We start from the raw sequence: 23,541 nt of genomic DNA, 5'->3' as shown, positions 1-23,541 counted from the left end.
CACCCCCGAGGCACCTGGCTTCTCTCCGTGGCCCAGCTTCTAAACAGCAGGATGGGCACTGTCCCCACGGAATGGAAGCGGGAGCCCGGGCGGGGCAGCGCAGGGGAGCGATGCCAGGCAGGACCCAGGCTGTGCAGGGCTGAGGTCGAGCCCGCCTGGAGCTGGGAGGGTGGGCACCAGCGGCAGACACTGTGCGCAGGATGCAGGGCACAGGGCAGAGGGCTGGGCAGGGCGCAGAGGGCCACCGGTGCCCCAGCTGGTCTCTTTGCTGCAGAGACAGATGCTGGTAGAGTCTGGGGTCTGGAATGAGGACCAGCCAGCACGAACCTGGGCCACGTGGGGTCAACGGGAACTGTAGACGGGCACTCAGGGCCTGTGTGAGGCACAGCGGGGACCTTCCCCAGGGCTGCAGTCCCCCCCTGTCTCCCCAGGCTCCTGGCTAGCTCAGGAAGGCCATCCCGACCCAGTGACACTCACAGCTGGGTCCCAGAAGCTGGTCCAGGCGGGGCACAGTGTGGAGGCATATCTGGAAGGTCAGATGGGCCGCCAGGAAGAGGAGGCTGAAAACCAGCAGGGCCTGGAGGAGGCGGCCAGTGTGGCCTGCGGGCAGAGCGGGCAGGCGTGAGGCTGGGACAGGGCCCCTGTTTCATCATCCTGGGGGTCCCAAGTTCCTCCAGAGCCCACTTCGGGGGGAGAAACCGATTCCAGGAGCTGGGCCCCAGGAGCTGGGCCCCGGGACCCGGGCACGGGGGTGGCCCCAGACAACAGCCCCGTGTGCCTTGGCCATGAGCGGGAGGGCCATGGCTGCAGGGAGAGGTCTGCGCACCCGGCCTGCACGTGGGGGCCCACGGAGTCCTGTCGCCACCTCAGCTCTGAGCGGGTGGGCGGCTCACGCCCCGTGCAGGAAGCTGACCCCAACGCCCGCGCCGAGCTCTGGAACCTGCTGTCAGGACTCGGGCCGTGGACGCTTTCCTCGCCGCTGAGCACTCCCCCACTCCGGGCTCGGGGACAGGTGTCACACTTGCTCCCGCCTGAGGCTGCAGGGCTCGGGGTCCCTGCTCCACCCCAACTCCTGGGAGGGCCCAGCAGGGGAGATCCCGCGAGTGCTGGGCCTTCACCCCCTGTCCCCCGGCCTTGCAGAGGGAAGCCTGGCTCAGAGAGGGCAAGGAAGCCCCAGCAGCCCAGGCAGCTCTCAGATGACCTCACGGCTGCTCCTTTCTCGGTCCCTCCCCGCCTCCACCCCTGGGGGCAGGGGTGAGGGAAGGGGAGAGCAGGGTGGGGCGGGCAGAGCACTGGGAAGAACGGACGGAAAATGAACAGAACGTCTGGCGTTCGGCCCTGGCTGGGCAGCTCTGCTCCGAGCACCAGGCCAAGAGCAGGGGGAGGCTGAGGCCTCCCAACTGGGGGGGGGGCTACCTGCAGGGGGTGGGGCAGGGCTCAGCCACTCCTGCAGACCCGGGAAGCCCCAGCAGCGGGGTGCGGTGGGAGCACATGGCCCACCAGAGGCACTCCTGCTCGCCCCCACGGTCGTACCATGCTCCGGGGCCACGGACGCCTGGGGATGCCCTGGGGTCCGCCTCGCGGTACTGCTGGGCCCGAGGCCGCCAAGTGCCAGGCTGCTGGGCTCCTCGTACACCCGGAAACTGGTGGGTCCGGGAGGGGCCCTTGGCAGGATGGGGTCCCACCTGACTCCCCTCTGACCGGTTTCCTCTCAGACACCATGCGGCAAAGTGTCAGACATCACCACTTCCCCACTGTCCTCTCCTTCTCACCACAAGCCTCTCCCTCCTTGGGTGGCCACACAGTGTCCTGGACCACGAGCCACCACCAAGCCCAGAGCACTGGCCGCGTGGTTCCAGCTCCCTGCCGGGCAGGGCTGGGTGAGCGTGACGGGGGAGAGGCAGGAGGCCGGGAAATCCGTGCCTGACCTAGCCTGCTGACCCCACTAACCAACGCTGGGGGCCGTCCCACGCTGCCCACCTGAACTCCACTGTGACCTCAGGGAGGCAGGCTGGCCCCCCGGAGATCCACTCATGAAGGGCGGCCTGGAGGGCGGGGGGAGGTCCGGCAGGGGAGGGGGCGCCAGGGCACAGAGCAGCGGCTCCGGCTGCTGGGGGGGTCCTGGCAGCCCATGCCCCTTGTGGGCATCGCAGGGGGGCCCAGAAACCACCCCTCCTGCAGGAACAGGGACAAGAACTCAGGCCCTCGGCGGAACAGGAATGGGGCTAGTAGGCTGGGGACCCCAAGAGCAGAAATCCTGGAGACCCCAAAACCGGCCTGACAGTCCCCTCCGCAGGGACCCCCGTCCCCAGCCACAGCTCAAGGACCACCATCCTTCCACCTCTGGGCCTTCCCATGCTGCCCCCTCCACCCTGGCCAGGCCAGCAAACTGCCGTCCCCACGGGCCTTGCTCACACGGCCTCTCCTTCAGGCCAGGCGTGGTGTCTATACCAGCCATCTGCAGACCTCACCCCCCCACGCCGACAGGAGCCTGGTTCCCGTGGTGCACACGGGGCCTCGGGAGGACATGCTCTGGGACGCTGTGGAGGGGGTGCCGCAGCCGCATCAAGAAGGCTCTTGGAGGGTGCGGTGGAGGAAAGGGACAGGGCAGAGCCTGGGTCGTGAGCTCTCCCCACAGGCCCAAGATCACAGGATGCCTGTGTCCCAACGGACGAGCAGTCACACACGGGGGACCCACACCCCTCCCCGCGACACACACCAGGGACCCTCACGGTGCCGCCTGCTCACAGAGCTGAGCACACGGGCCCTCCCCATCAGGCCACAGGGAGAGCCGCAGCTACCAGCTCCTGGGGGGCTGGGAAGCCTGGGGGGCAGGGCTCTAAGGCAGAGACGGGGTCTTAAGTCCCTAAGTGTTAAGGGGACAGCTGGTACTGACCCCAGAGGACAGAGCTGGAGCAGCCCCAAGGCTGCGGACGCCCCGGTGGGGACGTGGGACGGGGCCAGGGGACAGCACACTCGGGGCCCAGGCAGCGTCAGACCTTCCACCGGACGCCACTTAGGCTGGGCCTCCACACACCCTACGCTCAAGGGCAGGGTCCCGGGCACGGGCAGGCCTCCCAGTTCCCCTCTTCCACCCGGAAAAACCAGGCAGCCTCCCTGTTCCTGAAGGGCCTCCAAGGGCGGACAGACAGAGGTCAGGCAGAGGAGTCTCCCCACCCGGCCCCCGCCCCAGCCAGGGCCCACCTGCCCCGACGGCCCATGGCAGGAGAGGGGCGCTGGCTCCGGGAAGGGAAGGGGAGGGCCCTGTGGGAGGTGGGCCCTGGCGCCTGAGCTGGGAACCGTGGACAGCTGCGGAGAGCTGGCCTGGGCGACGGGCTGGCCTGGGGCCCCGGCGGCTCTCAGCCCTGCCCCTGCCGAGGCCCCCGAAGTCCTCTGCTCCCAGAATTCCACCTACGCTGCCAGACCGGCGCCCAGGCAAGGAGGGAGCCTGATGGGGGCCGGAGTCAGAGGCACAAGGTGACACTTGACAGTCCGTTGCCGGCTGGGACGACGGAGGGAGGGGCCGTGAGTGCCTCCAGGACCCCGGAAAGACGAGGAAACGGACCCTCCCCTGGAGCCTCCAGAAGGAAGCAGCCCCGTGACGCTGTGAGCCTGGCCCAGGAGGCCGGGTCGGTCTCCCGACCTCCAGCCTGAGCGGGGGGGGGGGGGGGTGCTGCCCCAGCCCCCAAGACCCCGAAGCAGCCAGCCAGCGGCACCCACATCTCCTGGAGGCCTTGTCTGCGGGCCTGTCTTGCTCACGGGTCCTCAGCTGTCGTGGCCAAGCCGGTGCTCGGCTCTGCTGGGCTGCTTCCCCACACGTCTCCGCCAGCACTGGCTCTCCTGCTGCGGACAGCCGGCTTCACTCAGGGACCCCTGTTCGAGCCTGGGTACCTCTCTTCCCCATCCAACACGGAAGGGGCCTTCCCGCCTACAGAGGGCAGAGCAGCCTTTGGAGACGCGCCCCTGCGCACTCCCCTCCCCGAAAGCTGGGGAACCGGATCCTGAAGCACTGAGCGGGCAGGCGGCAAGAGCCCAGACTGGAGGGTCCTTTCAGCACATCTGGACCCCGTCCACCCGTCTCACCTGTCCGCACCTGTTCCCAGGGGGCCTGCCTGCACCACGGGGCAGGGAGCAGGGCAAAGCCCCGTCCCCTCCGGCCCAGGGCCCCTGAGCCGGCCTCTCTGCTCCCAGCCCTTCTTGGACGGCTCCCTGCCACAAGCCCACGTTCAGCACCTCCTGGGGGTGCAATCCCCGAGGGCGTCCCCCATCTGTTCGTCTGGAGAACAGAGGAGACGGAGATGGCGGAAGACCTGGACGAGGTGGTTACAGAGAAACCCCGCAGAGCTCAAGCCAACACGGGAGGAGCCTGACCTGGGGGGATGCGGGTCAGGGGAGCGATGCTGCAGCCGGAAGTAAGGGGTCAGCCAGAGTCTCGCCAGGCACGGGGTGGGGAACGGGAGAGGGATCCCGCAGGGAGACAGGCCGTCCCGGGAACAAGGGGGATCGGTCCGATGACCCCCCACTACCTCCAGCATGCCCCTGTGACGCGCAGTCAGGAAGGAGACACTGAAACTAGTCTGGGGCTGGCAAAGGAAAAATGAAACCTGGGGCCACTCGTCCTTCACCCTGGCCACTAAACCGCCCAGGGCTTCTGCGGAGGGCACATGCACCCCACACCGCCCCGTGTCCGGCCAGTCCTTGTGGACAAAGAGCTCCAAGGCCCCCATGCCCCCACCTGGCAGGAGCCAGCGCCCAAGCCCTTTACCTGGGATGCCGTGTCGACAGGGGCCCGGGAACCAGGGCAGCAGCAGCAGGAACAGCAGGTAAACCAGAGAGAGGGCGTTGAAGCGGGCCAGGCAGGCTGCGGGGAGGAGAAGGCAGTTAGCACGGCCACACTGGGGGGCGGGGCACACCCCAGACGTCACCCCTGATCGTCCCCAACACCGCCCCTAGCATCACCCCCGGGACATCACCTCCTGATCGTCCCCAACATCTTCCCCCACCAGCATCACCTGCTGATCACCCCCAACACGGCCCCCTAGCATCACCCCTAAAATCACCACCTGATCACCCCTAACATCACCTCCCACATCACCCCGACATCAATCCCCAACACCGCCCCCAGCATCACCCCCAGACATCAGTCCCTGATCATCCCCATCACCACCCCCAAAATTACCCCCAGAAATCACCCCGATCGTCCCCAACACCGCCCCCCAGCATCACCCCCTAAATATCACCTGATCACCCCCAACACCCCCCCCAGACATCAAGCCCCCCAGTGGTCCCCAGCCCACTGGACATCACTGCCAAGCATCATTCTAACACCCTGCCCTTGGCATTGTCCCCAACACTGCGCCCCAGTTACCTCTCATCTCCCTCCCGGATGCCGGCTCCCTGCGGCCAGAGCAACCCCGCTAACCTGTGACCTGTCACGTCTCAGGATTCACACGGTGTCTACGGTGTCCCGACAAACACTGGTCACCTGCACTCAGAGCCATAGCTCATGCTGCCGCGTGCGACTCGGGCACACGCCGCCCCGCCTCCGCCCCCTCGGGCAGACAGGGACGAGCTGGCTGACTTTGCTAACTTACTTTTCCTCCTTTTTTAAACATTTCACAGTTTCAGGGGCACCTGCGAGGCTCACTCGGTTTCAGCTCAGGTCACGATCTCAGGGTCGTGAGATCGAGTCCCGCGTGAGGCTCCGCGCTCAGCAGGGTCTGCGGGACACTCTCTCTCCTCCTGCCCCTCCCGCTCGGGCTGTCTCTCCCTAAAACAAATGAATCTTCAAAAAATGAGTAAAATAAGATCTTACGGCTTCAGCGGACACACAATGCCGCTGGCTGTCGAGTGAGCCCCACAGCCGCACCTCGCCCTTGAGTGGAACCCGTGGGGCTCGTGGACGTCAGCCGGGCTCCTGGCCGACCCGTGACAGCTGCCCACGTGCCCACGTGCCCACAGCCTGCTCCCGCCTTTTCTCTCGACCTGCTGTGTCAGGGCAGGGTCTGGCTCCACCAGAACCCAGGCCGTGGAGTCCCCCGCAACCCCACCAATACCCCGCCCCACACCCAGGCCCAGGGTCACAGCAGGGCTGTGCACACCTCTGCCTGTGTGTCCCCTGTCCCCACCTGGCCCTGACCAGGCACTGGGGTGTGGCAGAGAAGCTGAGAGGAGGGGACAGCAGGAGCCCCAGCGAGGGAGGCAGACCCCTGACCCTGCAGCCTGCATGGGCACCGTGCCCCAGGCCTCAGTTTCCATGTCGGTACAATGGGGTTCACACGACCTGCCTGAGGGCTCAGCGGAAGGGTAAGGCGAGGGGCAGAGCTCAGGGCTGGGGCACTGGTGACCAAGCCCCTGACTGGATGGGGCCTCCTCCTTCCACTACACACCCAGGTTACAACCAGCTCACCAGAAGTAAGTTTCACAGCAACTGCGGATTTTCCTTTAAAAAAAAATCCATCTGGGGCACCTGGGTGGCTCAGTGGGTTAAGCCGCTGCCTTCGGCTCAGGTCATGATCTCAGGGTCCTGGGATCGAGCCCCGCATTGGGCTCCTTGCTTAGTGGGGAGCCTGCTTCTCTCTCTGCCTCTGCCTGCCCCTCTGCCTGCTTGTGCTCGCTCGCTCTCTCTCTCTCTCTCTCTCTCTCGCGCTCTGTCAAATAAATAAATAAATAAAATCTTTAAAAAAAAAAAAAAATCCATCTGATCCAGCCCCAGAGCGGGAGGGAAAAGCATTTACGGCAAAGGCTTCTAAAGTCCCTTCCAGTGCTGCACTCTCCAGGCCCAGGTTCGGCCTCTCCCCACCCCACAGCGCTGGCCCTGGCCTGTCCCCAGAGAGGGTGGCACCCCGCCCTCGTACCAGCCAGGCGGCATCTGTCCTCCCCATGGCCCCGCTGGACAGCCACGCATCTGTATGTCCATTAGTCCTTCGTCCACCCAACTAACCTGCCCCGAGGACGGACCTGCCAGGCCCCGTGACACTCTGGGAACACCCACGGGGGGGGGGGCTATGCATGGCGGGGGGGGGCACCTGGCACACAGGGGCGGGGGAGGGGGGAGCACACCAGGAGGGCAACTGCTGTGCAGGCACTGCACAGCCCGGAGGGGGGACAGGATTCCTTCCTTCACATTCCCTGGGCCTGACTTGGGAGCAGCCCAAGGCTGGGCAGGGGTAGGGCTTCAGACGTCACGTTCTGGGGACTGGGGACGGGTGGCGGAGCCGGCTGTGCCGTACTGAGAAAGCCCTTCGTCGCTGAACCGTGCGCTTGAACGTGGGGAAGACGGGGATGCCTGGGCGGTCGGTCAGGGAACGTCTGCCTTCGGCTCAGGTCATGATCCCGGGGTCCTGGGATGGAGCCCCGCATTGGCCTCCCTGCTCAGTGGGGAGCCCGCTTCCCCCTCTGCCCCACCCCCAGCTCCCGCTCTCACTCTTGAAAAATAAAATTAAAAAAAAAAAAAGATGGTTAAGATGATCAATTTTATGCTCTGTATCTTTTTTTTTTTTTTTTTCATTTTTAAGTGCTCTCTACACCCCACCTGGGGCCTGAACTTACAACCCCGAGATCCAGGCTCACATGCCTGCTGCTGGGCTGGCTCAGGGGAAGAGTGTGTGACTCTCGACCTCAGGGTCATGAGCTCGGGCCCACACCGGGTGTAGGGATTACTCCAGAATAAATAAATCAAATTTAAAAATAAAAGTTGTGTGTCCTACAGACTGAGCCAGCCAGGCGCCCCATGTTTTGTGTGTTTTACCAAAATAAACATAAACAAACAACCAGCAAGGACATCAGAAACTCAAATCCGGGAGGCAGGGGCTGCCTGAGCCCGTCTGCTGCTACCGGCGGAGCCCAGGGCGTGGGGCCCCGTCCCCTCCCCACACCCTGGCCGAGCATCTCGGAGAAGCTCATGTGCCCAAAGCGGGAGGTCAGAGATGAAGAGTCGGGTCAGCAGGGTCAGAGGTCAGAGGGCCGGGCCGTGGCCGGCGGGGGCAGGGACAGCCAGGTGACCCCCACCCTGCAGCCCGGAGCCTCTCCCTCCTTCCTTCACTCACGCACCCGACACGCATGACCTGCCCAGCTCCGCAGATGGGGACACAGCAAGAAAGGGAGGGTCTGTGCGTGCCCCAGGGGTGGGTCTCCAGCTCCCCGAGGCACCCCGGGATGTCTGGGGGGCGGCCCGCCCGGCCCACACAGAGAAGGCCTGTGAGCCGTCCCTGACTGCTCTTCCTTCATCGGCCCAGCCAGGAAGCTGGTACCAGGCAGCCGGGTGGCGCCCAGACAGCCCTCCCGGACACTGGCCCGGGGTGGGGGCGTGAGCCGGGAACCGTGGCCCGCTGGCTCCCAGCGCTGGCTGGGCAGCGGTGCGCCTGGGAGCAGAAGGGGCTCGGGTCCTATTCCCAGCCGACAGCCCTCGCCCTGCTAGCAGGGGCTGGGGACAGGCCAGGGAGCAGGGGCAGCCCGCTCAGCTGTCCCCCTGTCCAGATGCGGACGGGGAATGTCTCGGAGGGGAAGGGCTCCCGTGGCGGTCCAGGCAGGACTTAGGTCCAGGGCTCCTGGCAAGCGCCACGCAGCCATGGAGGCTGCCGGTGAAGTGCCTGTCCCTGGGGAGAAGGCCCAGGCATTAGAGCGCTGCCTGGAGGCGGCAGCCTCTCCTCTGGCCTTGAAGACCAGCTAAGACTGGGAGGAGGTGAGAGGAGGTGCCGGTCACCCCCAGGCTAGAGCAGAGAAGGAAGGCGTGGAGCTGGAGGGGAGGGGAGCAGCTGCCCAGGACCTCCCACCTCCCCACCAGAGCGGCCAGTGACCTCATGGGGGAAATATGCCTTTTCCTGCGCCAGGAACAATAGGTTGGGGGTGGGGGGAGAGAGCCCTGCTGGGCAGGAAAGGACTCCCTCCTGCCAGGACCCCTCACCCAGAGCACATGCTTAACCCTTTAAAGACCCTCGGGGAGCATGCCAGAGCCCGGAAGGCCCATCCAGCAAGCGCTCCACCGGACCCTTGTCCTGTAGGGGAAGGAACTGGGGTCTGGACAGGCAAGACACAAACCCTGGGCTCAGCCACTGCCAGGTCAGGAAGGGGAGGCGGAGGGCCAGCAAGCCTGCGGGAGCCCACGCGGCCCAGCGGGGACATTCCCTGCAGAGGGCTAGACCCCACGGCCCCCAGGGAGACAGCACACACCCCACTTGGCACACAGTTCCTGGAACGTGTCCCCTGAGGCTGGCCTGTGGGTCAGGGGGGCCCAGACCTTCCCCACCCCAGCCCTCCTGTGGGAGCCTGAGTTCTGAGCCTCAGTTCCCCTATCTGTAAAGCAGGCTGGACACAGCACGCGCAGCAGGAAGGACTGTGGGGGTGGCGGGCGGGCACTTCCCAGGCCAGCAGGGTCCTCAGGCAGGCAGGTGTCTCCAGGCCCATGCAAAGGGAGGCTCCAGGAAACATGTGGCCGGGGAAGCGCACTGCCCGCGGGACACACAGGCCAGCACCGCCCCCCAGGGAGCAGCAGCAGAGTGGAACGGCTCTGGGCAAGTATGGGCTCAGGGACCCCAGGGGCTCATGAGGGCCCCAGCTGACACGGGGCAGTGGCCCTGATGTCACACCATGGCCCCTAACGGTGTGGAAGCTGAAAGGACAGCGTCCCCGGGAGAGGCCAGGAGGCCTGGATGGCGGAGGGCACACAGTGGTCAGCACTGTCCCGGGGGCCCTAAGAGGGGCGGATGGCTGCCTTGACGCGCAAATGAAACTGAGCCCGGGACCGGGGCTCCCACCACTGCCCCTCAGGAACGGTGCAGTTCCAGGGGACCTAGACAGGACAGGCTGCAGGACACGCGGGGCGGGGACAGCTGGTCGGGACTAGCTGGGTCTGTGGGGGCAACCATCAGTGGCCAGGGTGGGGGGCGCCAGGCTGGGGCAGAGCTGCCCCCTACCCCGCAGCCCCTCCCAGCAGCAGCAGGGCCCAGAGGGAGGCCAGGCACTTCCTCCCGCTGGGGTGAGGCCCTGAGCACCCGACCTGGACCCCTGGGTCCCAGGGATGCGGGCTGAGGCCAAGGACCGGGTGGTCTGGAGGGAGGTGGGCTGCAGACCAGCAAATTGGTCTCACCCTCCTCTGGGCTTCCACAAAACCAGGGAGCCCAAGGACAGGAGTCTGGTTGGCTGGTTCCGTCTCCGCTCTGCCTACTTCCTCAGCTGGGGACGGGGACCCCAACAGTGCAGGGACCGTGGCCATGGGAACAGCGCCTGGCACAGGGCAGGAGAGGGCGACCGTAGGCCCGGCCCTGGGGCACCCAGAACCCACACCCACAGGAAGATTCCTCACGTGTCAAACAGAAACAGAAGCAGGATTCACGCCCCAAAGTATACAAGAAGTTCCGGAAGGTTCGCTCCCCAGTTGCTGCCAGCATCCGCCTGTGCAGAAGGGCCGCTGTCTGGCCATAAGGCCCCCTCCCCCATCAGGAGAATGTTCTCATGTGTCCCCACTTGGTCACGACTGAACTGACCCCAAAGACGGACGACTGAGAGGAGCACACACAGAAGGGCTCACACATGTGGGCCGGGCTCCTTCACACAGGGCCTGCGGGCGGCGGCGGGGGGGCGGGGGTCACCCACGTCCCCAGGGCACCAGGGCAGTGGCAGGAAGAGACTTAGCCTCTCCTGACCTGGGCGGGCACCTTTCAGGCCTGCCTTCTGCTGCCAGCAGGTAGAGCCCCGAGGAGGCCAGGTGGCCCAGGGACAGGAGGTCAGAGTCCCAGGTGACAGCTGCTGGAGTGGGGGTGAGGTGTCCTGGTCCAAGTCTTATGGCCTCCCCCACCCACTGGGTGTCCGGGGAGTGCGCTCGCTCTGTCTCGCTTGGCTTGGAGAAGAAACCCATGAACACCCCTGCTAGCTTCTGCCAGTGGGTAGGGGGGTGGTGTGGGGGGAGAAATGTGGCAGAGGAGCTGTCTGTTGCCCTCCACCATAGCTGTCCCAGCAGCAGAGCCTCCTGACCCCACAGCACTTGGGTGGCCACACTTCCCCAAGCCCGGATATAGACACGGACCCCAGACCCTGACCCAGAGGTTCCCACAGGTTTGGATCTTCCCCACCTTTCTGGAAGACAACAACCAGCAGGTTGGCCCGGGTCACGGGAGTGAGCGGCCCCAAACCCAGCGTTCCCCACCTTCTGGACACAAGGTCAGTAGTCATGGAAGGCAAGGACAGGAAAGCAGGACATGGCAGAGCCCCCGTGGGCAGGTGGGCACCCTGGGGGCAGGAGCAGAAGGTAGAGGGCGGGAAAGGGATCTGGGGGCCGCACCGGCCCCACTGGCAGCCACAGCTAGGCCCACAGGCCCTCAGGGAACCCGAGGCTTCTTGCCGCCCCCAGTCCCATGGGCCATCCCTGCTCCGTGCCCCGTGAAGCACCTTCCAGCACACGCCCCCGGGACTGTGTCCCCCCGGCCGCACCTGCCCAGAGAGCCAACCCGGGTCCTCTCTCTGTCCCCCGAGCAAGTCCAGCATTGGCCACACACCGGCCTTGGGGCTTCCTGCCCACAGCACGCCCTGCAGTCCCGGGGGCCGGGGGGTACACGGCACAGCCTCGGGGTGGAGAGCTCCAGGTCCGTGGGAGGAACAGCACCGAAGCCCTTCTCAGTTCACAAAGGTCCACAACTCAGGCCCCTTCCGAGGACCCTCTCCTCTCCCAGGAAGGCAGCAGACCCAGAGTCAGCAAAGGATAGGGCTGGAGAACACGCACGGCCCAGTGGGGGGGGGTCCAGGACACAGCGGGGGCCCCGGCAGCAACGCCAAGGACACTGTGTTACCTACTGGGAGCCCAGCCAAGAGCCCCGGGCCCCGCGCTGCTGGCCGAGGGTTTAATTAGCAGGGGCCCGGGCATTTGGTTTTACGGCTCACGGACTTGCCAGGGCCGGCGCAGTCAGCCAGGCCCTCCCCGTACCACCAGCTCCGTGAAGCTGCACTGAGGCCCGGGGGGGCTGGTGGCCACAAGGGGGATGAGGAGCCTGTGGGCACCAGCCACAGACCTGCCCCTCAGGCCTCACCTGTCCTGGAGCCCCTGACCGCTTATGGCCCTGTGGCCCTCCCAGCCACACCCGGTCCCAGATGGCTTCCGAGAAGGGAGGGCGGGGCAGAGGGATGGCGCTGCCCTCTTGTCAGCGTGGCTGAGGGCGTGACCCCGTGGGGGTCCAGGGATCTGGGGACCCAGTGAATGGCATGCCCCCCCCCCGGTAGGTTGGACGCCTGGAAGCAGGCCAGTGGGTGAGGAGCATGGGCAGCCTGGCCTCGGGGACTGTTTGCAGACCTACTGACCCCAAAGTGTCCCAAGTGGGGTCACCCGCGGATCCCGCTGCAGGCCCATCCTCGCTGGCTGGGCAGAGGCATCAGGAGGGCTCAGCGTCTCTGTGCTCTCCCCTGGGAGGCTGCTTGGATGCCCCAGCACGCGCTCAGATGGCGAAGACCCCAGGCACAAGCAGGAAGCCCGCCCCGCCAGCAACAGCTCCCTTCACGGCAGACCCAGGACCCGCCCGGCTTCCCAGGGAAGCGACAGGGCCCGGGGCCGTTGTGTGGGCATCGAGGGCTGTCCCCGGGAAGGGTCCGTGCCCGGCCGCCCTGCCGGACGGGCCACCGCCAGAGTGCTCTGCAGAGGGCCAGGCCCGGCTCTGGTCTCGGGTGGGGCCCACATTCCGTGGGGAGCTCTGACCTGGGGCAGCCACAGGTAAACAAGCAGGGGGCGGGGTGTCCAGGAAGGAAGTTTCTGGACCCGGCCCCCCATGGTGCCCCCACCCACGTCTGCCAGGACATGGTTTGGCAATACCCCTCACTCTGGGCCACCTAGAGCTTGGGCCCTGGCCGAGGAAGGGACGACAGTGAGGCGGGAGCTCACACCATGGTGTCCCCAAGGCCAGCAACCCGCAAAGGAAGCCCCCTACCAGACTGGGGGATGGGGCACAGGGGGCTAGAGCCCTCTGGGTCTTTACCTGGGTCAGACCTGTCCAGGGCCCTCACCAGGTCACAGCTCTCCCGAGTCCTTCCTAGGGACGGGCTGGCCTCCTTTAGCCACAAGGAATGGGGCTCCCCGCAGAGTGGCACCCCAGACAGTGACGGGCCGACCAGGCCAGCCAGGGGCCTTGTGTGCCCGTGTGGAGACCTGCCCCTCATGGCTGTGCCCACCTGTTCCTCCCTGGACAACGCCCGGCCCACGAGCCCGGTCACAGGACAGTCAGCTCCAGACAGGGACATCCCGACACGCTGAGTTGAGCCCTGGGCAGCGTGAGGACGTGCACAGAGCTGGGAGCGGGAGCAGCAGCTCAGGCCGGTGCCAGGTGCCAGTCGGAGCCCCAGGTGAGGACGCTGGCGTGCCCAGCGACACCCTCCCTCCTCGTGGGAGAGAGCACTCAGAGGTGCGGGAGGGGCCGGGCTGGCTGGGTGGGGGGCACGAATCCCCGGGACAGCAGCTGCAGGCCTGCCCTTGCCGGCGACCGAGGATCTAGGACACGGACACGGCGGCGGGTCAGCTCCGGAGGGGGGAGGGGGAAGGGGGCTCTCTAGAGCATCACGGGCTTCAGGAGAAGAGGGGTGCCTGTGGCCAGTCGGTTAGAGGAGCGACGCTCGATTTCAGCTCAGGCCATGACCTCAGGGTCCTGGGATCGAGTCCCGCCTCGGCTCTGCGCTCAGCGCAGAATCGGCCACAGATTCTCTCCTCTGCCCCTCCCCCACTCACGCGCTCTCGAAAATGAGAATTCAGACTAAACGAACCACAGGATGGAAGCACGTGTCCCACATGCCCCCTCATCACCCAGGCCTGGGGGCTTCGGAGCGTGCGGTGAGGCCCCGGGTCGCAGACAAGCCCTCAAGCCCTCGGGCTGACACGAGAGTCCAGAGCCCTCAAGAGCCAAGCTGATCAGAGCAGACGAACGGACGGATGGACAGTCGGAGGGAAGTTGTGAGTAAACACAGACGCTGCAGCCACCCCACCCCCCCACCCCGAATTCCAGGCTAATTGACAGGAATGATGTGTCACAAGGCCACAGCACATGGGGACTCATTCTCTGAGCCGGGCACCCCGTCCCCGCAGGTGCAGGCCACCTGGCCCCTCATGCAGGGATAAGCCCCACCGTCCAGCAGTGGGGGGCTGCCGTCTCTCATCCTCGACAGTGGCCCCACGGGCAGCCGCTGGGACCCTGGGGTGAGCACCAGCAGCCGGGGCAGGGAGTCAGAACGAGGGTCCACACAAAGCCCAGCCCGTGGCGTTCGAGGCTCAGGCTGCGGCCAGGGACGGGGATGAGGGCGTGCCCCCTCCAGGTGCACGGTCTCCTGGGGGCAGCGGAGGACAGCTGCGGGGCACACAGAAACACGGGACGAGAAGGAACCGGTCAGTGCAAACAAGCCCGCGGGAGCCAGCAGGACAGCCTCCCGGAAGCCCTTCCCTTGGGGGCAGATGGAATCTGAGCCCAGAGATCCCGCAGAGGATGGTCCAGTTGCAAAGGCCCTGGGGTAGAAATGCTCTTGGGAGACCGAGGAAGGCGGCGTGCCACCCAGGCTGAGTCTCAGCCGCAGGAGCCTGGGCCCTCCCCAGGCCGGCTGGCTAAAGTGTTTTCCGTCACGTTCTTCACTGCACCAAAACTGACCATAACCCGTGGTGTCCAGCCATGGCCTTTAAAGCGGGTTCCCAGACCAGGCCACCGGCATCACCTGGGAATTTCTCCAGCTCTACGGGGACAGGAATGCGCCCGATGGACTCAGAACCCACGCTCCAGAAGATTCCCTCGAGACCCGAAGGGCGCAGCACATCCTCCTTCCAGCTCAGAAGCAAGACCATGACCATTCTTCTCGACCAATTTGTCACACCTGTCTCTGGCTTTTTATAAAGATTTACTTAGGGGCGCCTGGGTGGCTCAGTGGGTTAAGCCTCTGCTTTAGGCTCAGGTCATGATCCCAGGGTCCTGGGATCGAGCCCCGCATCAGGCTCTCTGCTCTGCGGGGAGCCTGCTTCCCTCTCTCTCTCTCTCTCTCTGCCTGCCTCTCTGCCTACTTGTGACCTCTGTCTGTCAAATAAATAAATAAAATCCTTAAAAAAAAAAGATTTATTTACTGTAGAGACAGTGTGCCAGTGTGGATGAGGGGAGGGGCAGAGGGAGAGAAGCAGACTCTGGGCATGGCAAGGAGCCCCACGCAGGGCTCGATGCCATGACCCCAAGATCATGACCTGAGCTAAAACCGAGCATCGCTCGTCTAACCAACCGAGCCCCCCAGCGCCCCCATGCCACTCTTCTGACGCATGTGTCCACCTTGACAGTGTGACCTGAGATGCCCCCTTCAAAGGCAATGGTCTTCTGTTCCCGGCATGGCAGGGTCCCCTTATCCTCTGGCTCAGCTTCCTTCCTGCGAGCACCTTCTCCTGGGGCCCCAGGACAGAGACAGCGTCCAGTGGGGGTCACCGGGGCGGCCCGGCTGTGGGGCAGCTTCTGGGTCATTCCACACCTTCCCGCAGTTCCCCCCTCAGGGCCAGGGCTGTCCTTCCAAACGTGGGGGTCCACCCTAGGCTCACCAGGGGCCACATCTCCCCAGCTCTGGGCCTGGGACTCAGGGTTGGGGTGCTGACTCAGAGCCTCTCCCTATGACTCAGCCGGCCCATAGCACCCCGAGTCCCAGCCTGTCCAGTCCGGCTTGGGCCCGGTTGGCCCTGCTCTCTGGGGGCCCTTCCCAGCAGGACAGAGGAATGCCACCTAGCCACCTCCTGCTGCCGGGCGGGGCCACTGGCCAGATGGGGGAGGGTATGCTCCAGGGCTGAGGGAGGATGGTTGTCCAGCAGGAGCCCGACTCAGGTCCTGGCCCCACCTTCCCCATGCTGGGCCTTGGTCTCCCTCTTAGTGAAATGGGACAACAACGGGAAAAGGCCCCATGACCACCTTTCTCCCCAGCAGACGCCCCCCCCCCCCGCTTCAAGTGTGGAGCCTGTCCCCAGAGCGCAGGCCACGGAGGAGGGCACGAGCCCTTGCGAGGCCAGTATGAGGACCAGAAACAGGTCACGTGGGGGGGGGGGGTCCTGAGCCGTCCTCTCCAGTCTGCGTCACAAGGCAGGAGGTCAGGGGACGTGGCAGAAATCCCAGGGGTGTGCCGAGAGCCGCGTCCTGTGCCGGCTCAGGACAGGCGTGTGTAACGGGCGCTGGGGCTGGGTGTGGCGGCTTCTGCTGTGACCTGGGGAAGCTGGTCGCGCTGAAAAGAGCGGACTGTGAGCAAAGAGACAACCGTCCCGGAGCCACCCAGATGCAAGCCCCCAGGGCTGAGGGGAGGCCCCTGGGAGAGAAGGAGTTCTCTGGGGCGGCCTGTGGAAAGTGGGCTCAGGACTGCGACACCCCCACCCCCACCCCGGCCCGCGGGGCCCCGCCGCGCCATCTCTCCTGCTGTGTACGACCGCGCTCCCCGGGGAGGGCATCCTATCCGTCCCCGTCCTGCCAGTCCTGCTGCTTGGGCGGGCCCGCCCAGGGTCATGTTCCACACGGCGACAGCAGGCCGGCCCGCCAGGCTCAGCCACCCAGGCCCAGACGGCTGCGGGCTTGGGGGACGGGCCCCGTGTGCTCTCTGGAAACAGCCCCTCAAGAAGCCACCCAGGGAAGACTCAGCACTGTCCTCTCCCGACAACCGTCCGCTGCAGCAGGGGCCCAGCCCACCCTGCCCTAAGCATCCAGGCTCTGCCCCCTGCGTGTGACCCGTCCCCACCGGCCCACCTGACACCCCCGACCCCTCGTCCGCAAGGAGCTTTGGACACAGAGTAGCGCAGAGAGCGTGGAGCACGGGCGTCCGTGCCCCGGGCCAGCATGTGCTCTGCCGCGGGGGTTCATGCGGTGCGGGTGACGTTTTAGCTGCCCTCTGTCCCTCTCCCTCCTCCAGGAGAAACACTCCTGGGTTTCAGGACAGCCCCAGAAAGAGCCCCTGCTGAGCTCCGGGACTCCATCCCGGGTCACTCGCAGGCAGACTCGCAGGCAGGCGCTCAGGCCGCGGCTGTTGTCTGGGAAAGGAACAAGGAGGCTCCAAGCAGGGGGGCGGCGGGGTCCTGCGAGCCCATGGCGGCCAAGCCCGAGTTCCTGAGGGACAGAAGCCAGAGCCCCGGCTGCCCGAGGCGGGAAGCCCGAGCCTGCAGTGGGGACGGGAAGCCACGGGCTTCGCTGGAAACCCCCCGCCTCCCACATCTCGGATCCCGCCACGCCACGCACTGGGGCCGAGCCGCGGTAACACATCCCTGGTGGAGGGGGCCCCGACGGGAAGTCACAGGCCACAGCCACTCAGCCAGTGAGCGACAGCGTCAGGCTGGACCGTCACCACCCAGCACCCCACGCCAATCTGCAGGGCGGCTCGGGCCTCCGTCCCCACAGCAAGCGCCACCGTCATGCCCGCTGCCCAGCCCGTCACGGCCTCCTTAGTCCACCGGACCCACCCGACCAAGGTCTGCAGAGCAGGACCCGCAGCCTGAAGGTCGATGTGGTCTCGGGCCAGGGCCCAGGACCGCCCCCCATCGCAGCCCAGCCAAGCCAGGGCCCAGGGGCAGCACTGGCTCCTGGGCTTCGAGGAAGCGCCCCAGAGCCCTGGGCGAGAGCAGAGCGGAGGTCCCCACACCCTGGGGGTGACGGCAGGCGGGGACAGGGCTGGCCTGGCCCGAGCTATACGTTCAGTTCCTGGAAAAAGAGGGACATGCTGCCGGCTCACCCACTGCATCCTGTTTTTATGGAAACTAATCTAATTCCTAACCACACAGCCAGTGGCAGACGCCCGAGGGGGTCCTGAGAGGCCGCGGAGAAGGGGCGCCTGGGAGGCAGGAGGGCTCACTCGGGCTGGCGGCTGGGGACAGCTGCAGCCCAGCTCCACTTCCGAGGGTCAGAGCCTCTGTCCCAGGGGAGGCCGGGGGATGATAGGCCCTTCCCGGCAGGGAGGAGCTGGCCGGCTCGTGTCCACCCCAGCCTCAGCTGGACCCTGAGCCAGGAGCGTCCGGGGGCAGCCATCACCCTCAATGGGCTGGTCAGAAAATGCCAGGGCTGCCATGGCCTTCAAGGACCTATCCCTGACCTGGCGGCCTGGGAACGGGTGCCAGCCCCACCTACCCCGGAGGCCGCTGAGGGGTCCGACACCCATCCAGTTTGCTCTGTGAATGAGAAGCGTGCTGGCTGATGCCCCTTGGGGCCTGGGGGAGCCCCAGAGTGACGGCAGGTCTGGGAAACTCGGCCACCTGTCCAGTGCCGGGAAGTCCTGGGCCAGAACCAGGCCTTACTGCCCCCCCTGCTCACCACCACTGCTCCAAGCCCTTTCTGCTCCTAAAGGGGGCGGGGCAGGAGGGAGGAGGACTCTGCGGCATCAGGCCAGCCCTGCCCCAGGCTGCTACATCCCCAGAGTCCGGGCTAACACACAGACACACAGAAGGGCCGTGGGGCTCAGGTTCATCTCCTCCCTCGGCCGCGGCTGACAGCGAGAAACCGTTGAGGTTTGGGGAGAATGGTCGGGGGCCAGGCAGGCCTGCAGAAACCTCCTCTCCATGCCTCCCCCATGCTGTTTCCATCTAGGGGGGCCTGAGGACAGGGACATCTCCACCCATAAGCAGACACGGTGTCCGCTGGGGGGCTCCCCCACCCCACTCTGCCGGCCACACCGCACAAGTCCCTCCTCACAGTCTGGGTCTGGCGGGACCCTGCGAGAGCCCGACAGGCACCTGCCATGGGCACCGCCCGCCGCCCGTCCCCGCCAAACCAGCCCCCGGTCCCTGGTGCCCCGAGGCCAGCCCCACACCACGCTCCCTGACAGGCCCCAGAGCCCCGGAGCGGACTTCCAGGCACCGTCCTTTCCAGCCGTGGGACTTGGAACGTGCTTCTCCTCTTCAAGCTGATTCTTCGGTTGCTACCTCAGAGGACAGCGAGCATGGCGGGCACGCGGCGGGTGGAGCGGGCGGCCAGCCTCACGGGGCGCTGCTGTCTCGCTCCTCCCATCACCAGCTCTGAACCCATCCGAGAGCGGGGAGCTGTCTCGCAAGGCCAAGCCCTCTGTCCTAGAGCTTCCCGGCCAAGGCTGGAAATGGTCCCCAGTGTACGGGGCCAGGCATCCTCCTTCTGGGAGGGCACCCGAAAACTCCCCAGCTGTCAGGGGCACCCACCACCCCAAGCGAGGGCTCTACGCGTGGAGAGAGACATGCCCGGCCCGGCCACTCCCTCCCTCCCCGGGCCACACACACCCCGGGCTGGGAAGGACCATCCTGCCAGCAGCCCATAATGTCAGCCACGACATGGCCTTGCTGCTGTCCCATGGGAGCGCCCAGCAGCCGTGACTCAGCCAGATCCGGCAGGTTCCACTGTCCCCGCCCAGGGGGGGGCCTGAAGCTGGGCGTCTTCACCCCACCAGCCGCCCCCTGGGCTCTGGAACGTCACCAAGCTGCCCCAGATTCCTGCCCGGTGAGAGCACGGACGTGCTTGGAGGGCCCTGGTGAAGAGCGTCCTAATTAGAGCTGGGCCCTGGGAGACGCGGGCGCAGCCCCCCCAGCGCGGGACCGCCCGCAGGGGTGAGTCACGGGCTCCTCGGTGCACAAGCAGCTTGAGGCGGTGAGGGCTTGCGGGAGGCAGCACCCTCCTCGCCTCCCAGGTCAACTTCACAAGGCTCCCCTGGCCCACACACCTGGTGGGTCACCCGGAGGGCCACGAGGCCAAGTGGGGCAGGTGCTCAGCTCGCAGCTGGGGCACAGGGAGGCCCTGGACGGAGGGGCGGCTACTGGTGCTGAACGCCTGCCCCAGGGCCCGCCTGCACCCATCAAGCAGGTATGCCCCACTTCCCGAGGAGAGGCATTCGCGGCCCAGAGAGGCTATGTCCCTCGTCCCAGGGCACCCAGTAGCAGAGCCAGATTCGGAGCCGGGTCCAATAGGGCCTACGTGGAGCAGCTTCCACTGGCTTCACAGGCGGCGTCACAAATCATGGGTCTGAGAACACGCATGGCAGACACGTGTGAGCCTGAGTCCCTGCGTGGCTGCTCCCGGGAGCCCCCCAGTGACAGCATCCAGGACAGGGAAGAAGTCAGCTGAGGTCCCAAGGCTTCCCCCCAGGGGCCCCCACTCTCCACCTGCACATATGGGGCCACAGGGCGGGGCTATGGCAGGACACGGATCCACAGAAGTGCACAAGCCATGACAGACATGCTGCTGTCCCGGGGCCATCCTGGAGGGAGGCTTAACTCCCAACAAGGCCACTGGAGTGACCAAACCGCCACTGTCAACACTCTGGGGTCTGGCACCTTGAGGCTCCAGGGCTGACAACCACGCCTGTGGTCAGAACTGGGAAGAGGGGGCAGGAGTCCCGGACCCTAGCACGGGGTGGCCAGCGAGGTTGCTGGGGCCATGTCCCCTCGCCTGGCATCCCGGACAGCCACGTGGGTTCCTGCTGCCCAGCCTCCGGCCAGCATCACCACGGACAGCAGCCAGACGAGGAAACCGGCCTCCAGTGACAGGGACCGCCAGACGGGCCGCAAGTCCCATGTCCGGACCTCGAGGCCTCTGCTGGAGGGAGCCTACAGGCTGCAGAGCTCTGGCTCCTCCCCCGTCAGTGGGTCCTGGGGCCCCCGCAGCCGCCTCCTTCCCTCCGGGATGACCCGCAGCTCTGCCCACGGCCTCAAGTCACCCTGGGCCAAGGCAGGAGCTCCTGAGGCCACCAACTGGGACATGCCTGCTCCTGGCTGGTCCCCTTGGCCTCACCGCGCTCCCCACAGGGGCCACAGGGCCCTGCTCCCAGCCCCTGCAGACACGAAGGCGGGCGCAGTGGCTCCTGGCCCCTCAGGATGCCAGGAGCGTCTCTCAGTTACAGTCCGACCCATCGGGCCCACAGCCTGACAGGTCTCACCACCCCCAGTGAGCCCTCCAAGGAGCGTGTCCCCCTCTGGCATGTGACTCAGCTTCCCCTCCACACAGGGAGCCTGGGAGTACAGACGGTGGCCCTGACAGTGGAGGACGGGGAACCACGGGGCACGAGCTCTGCACACTCAGTTCTCAGTTAGGGCAACCAACGGCAGGGGGTGGAGGGGGCATGGGGAGGAGGAGAGGAGCCTCCCTCCCAGGACAAGACCAGCGGCGGGTGGTGGGGGAGCAGAGTGCAGTCTCCCTCCCCCACGGGCCACTCCACCACCACAAAGCCAGGCTCACTCTGGAAGGACTGAGGGCGGCCCCCACCCCCGGGGTGTCTCCCCCTGCAATCTCAGAGGGCAGGACAGATGGGTGGGTGCTGGGATATCAGGGAAGGAGGGCCTGGCGTCCTCCCTGTTTCCTCAGGCACAGGACCCAGGGACACAGGACCCATGGCTCCCCAACCACCCCCAATGTCCAGGATCCCGCGTGGAACCGCCAGGCCAGACAAGGCGCCCACCCGTGGCTTCCACGCTGGCTAGAATCATTCTCAGCAGGTCACAGTCGCCCATCACCAGGATGAGGACGGTGACCTTGCCAAGGTCAGAGTGACAAGCTTGCTGCCCACTGCGGAAGGTCCCCATGGGGCCCCCAGGCCACGGTCCCTGGATCACCACACCCCCCTGCGCTGGCCCCCCACTGGTCCCTGCCCCTGACCCTCAGAGATTACCGCCCGCCCCACCCACCACCCCCTGGGCTGGCGAGGTGCGCCCGCCGATAAGGTCCGGGGCACGGTTCAGGGAGGACAGGAAGTGTCAGCGCACAGGGCTCCGGAGCCAGTGGGTAAGTGTGACTCCCACCACCGGGGGCATCTGAGGGCACCCTCAAACGGCACCCATCTGACCGGTCTCCGGCGGCTCTGCTCACACACCCCTGCCCGCAGGCCTGTGCCAGTTCAGGAGGCACAAGAGAAGGCCGGAGCCCAGGAAGCCTTGGGCAAGGACTCCCCTGCCAACAGGTGCCGGGAGCGTGAGGAGCTCATGGGGGCGGGGCAGGAGGCTGGAGGACTGAAGGCGTGCCCTGTGAGCAGCGTCCGCAGGCCCCGGGTCGCCCTGTCCTGGACTCAGAACCGTACTCCAGAGACGCTATCCCTGGGGAGAGTCGGGAGGAGGAACAACAGGCTGTGCACAAAGGCAGCGTCTGTGGGACGGGGGAGGCCTGCCCGGTCACAGCAGTGTCCCTTTCCAGCCGCCAAAGGACACGCCCGGCATCCACCAGGCAGCCCCGGGGAGGCCGGGCGACCCTGAGGCCCAGCCATGCGGGCCGCTCTGGGGACTGGACGCCACGGGCCCCGCTCTCAGTGGCCGCCCGTCAAAGGGTTGGAACCGGCACAGCCGTGGGCAGGACAACCCTGCAGCGCGTCCAGCTGACGAAGAGCCCAGAGTCTAGACCCCGAAAGCCCGCCCGCGCGTCAGAGATAAGACGCACACCCCGGTGTCTTTAAGCAGGCGAATTTTCAAGGCACATCCCAAGAGGAGACCCTGAAGGGGACAAGGGTCACCTGGTGTCAGAGTGACACAGACTGAAGCCACGGGACACACGTCACAGCCACGGATGGGCGACCACGGGAGCGGGAGCGCGCACAGCCAAACCCAGGAACACGAGCAGAGGTTGTCTCGGGGTGGGGGGTGGGGCACGTGAGTCAGAGACTCGGTGCAGGCGTCTGTGCCTAAGGGACCTGCCAGCGGCTGGAGCGAGGTCTGGGGCCACAGGTGCAGTTCACTAGGGACCGGGCAGCTGCTGCCCCAGGGCATTTGCTCTCGTGGAACCGCAGCTAGACTAAAATCACGAGGGCGCAGGGGCGAGCTGCTCCTCTGTGGGACAGCATGAGTGCACCCCGTGGCCTGGGGACGCAGACCCGTCCCGGCACAGAGCCTGGCACCCTGGAGAGCCCTCAAGGATCCGGGTCCCAGGCCACCGCACACACAAAGGGAAAGGCTAAGTGGGGCACCGCAATGGCCCATTTCATTTCCCTTTAAAAGCTCCCTTTAGGGGCTCTGGCTGTGGCTGGTGGGGATCTCAGGGTCCTGGATGGGGCTCCGGCCCAGCGGGGAGTCTGCTTGATTCCGTCCCTCTGTCCCTCACCCACCGGAGCCTTGCACTCCTGCCAGCACGCGCGTGCTCTCAAATAAATAAATAAATAATCCTTAAAAAAAAAAAAAAAAGGCTCCCTCTCATGTGGTTACAGTGATGCATTTAGACAGCACACCAGCCATGAACAGAAATCAGATCCGTGAGCGAGAGGGACAGGGGCTGGTGGAAATGTCCGCACAGGGGAAGGAGAGGCTGCCTGTCACAGGCCCTGCTGGGTCCAGCGGGCGAGGGATCCAGACCTGGGCCATTGAGGCTCCTCCTGGGGGCCACCTGCCCGGGGAGCCCCCATCTGGCCTCTGGTGGCTCCCACAAGCCTGAAGAGTGTGCCCCATTTTCTGAGCTGGGGAGGGATGAGCGAGCTCCCACCTGGGCCCCGCGGGGCCAGGCTGGCTGGGCAGGGAGCGCTGCAGGGATGAGCCCCGTACAGAGCCAAGGGGCGGTCCCCCCCACCGGGAGGCCCCAGTCCCCCAGCACAGCTGCCTGGCTCTAGGGCCGGTTCAGCCGCCCTTCGCTGGCAGAGGAAACCACAGGGGTGGCTGAGGCGGTC

At 66.1% G+C, this 23,541-nt stretch overlaps 1 protein-coding gene across 1 annotated transcript in view; it reads right to left on the bottom strand.

Annotated features, from left to right (window-relative positions):
- Nucleotides 1-23,541, bottom strand: part of PIEZO1 (piezo type mechanosensitive ion channel component 1) — a 51,297-nt gene that overhangs the window by 21,906 nt on the left and 5,850 nt on the right. The window contains exons 2-3 of the mRNA XM_032853770.1: nucleotides 4,766-4,861; nucleotides 478-600 (exon numbers count right to left, since the gene is read on the bottom strand). Coding sequence (XP_032709661.1) covers nucleotides 478-600; nucleotides 4,766-4,861 — 219 coding nt within the window. The remainder of the gene's footprint in view (nucleotides 1-477; nucleotides 601-4,765; nucleotides 4,862-23,541) is intronic.

Source organism: Lontra canadensis, unplaced genomic scaffold (genome assembly GCF_010015895.1).
Source record: "Lontra canadensis isolate GAN:19392208 unplaced genomic scaffold, GSC_riverotter_1.0 scaffold8, whole genome shotgun sequence".
NCBI classification, from domain to species: Eukaryota; Metazoa; Chordata; class Mammalia; order Carnivora; family Mustelidae; genus Lontra; species Lontra canadensis.
Note: the sequence above shows the minus strand (reverse complement) of the source record. Positions and strands in the feature narration are given on the sequence as shown.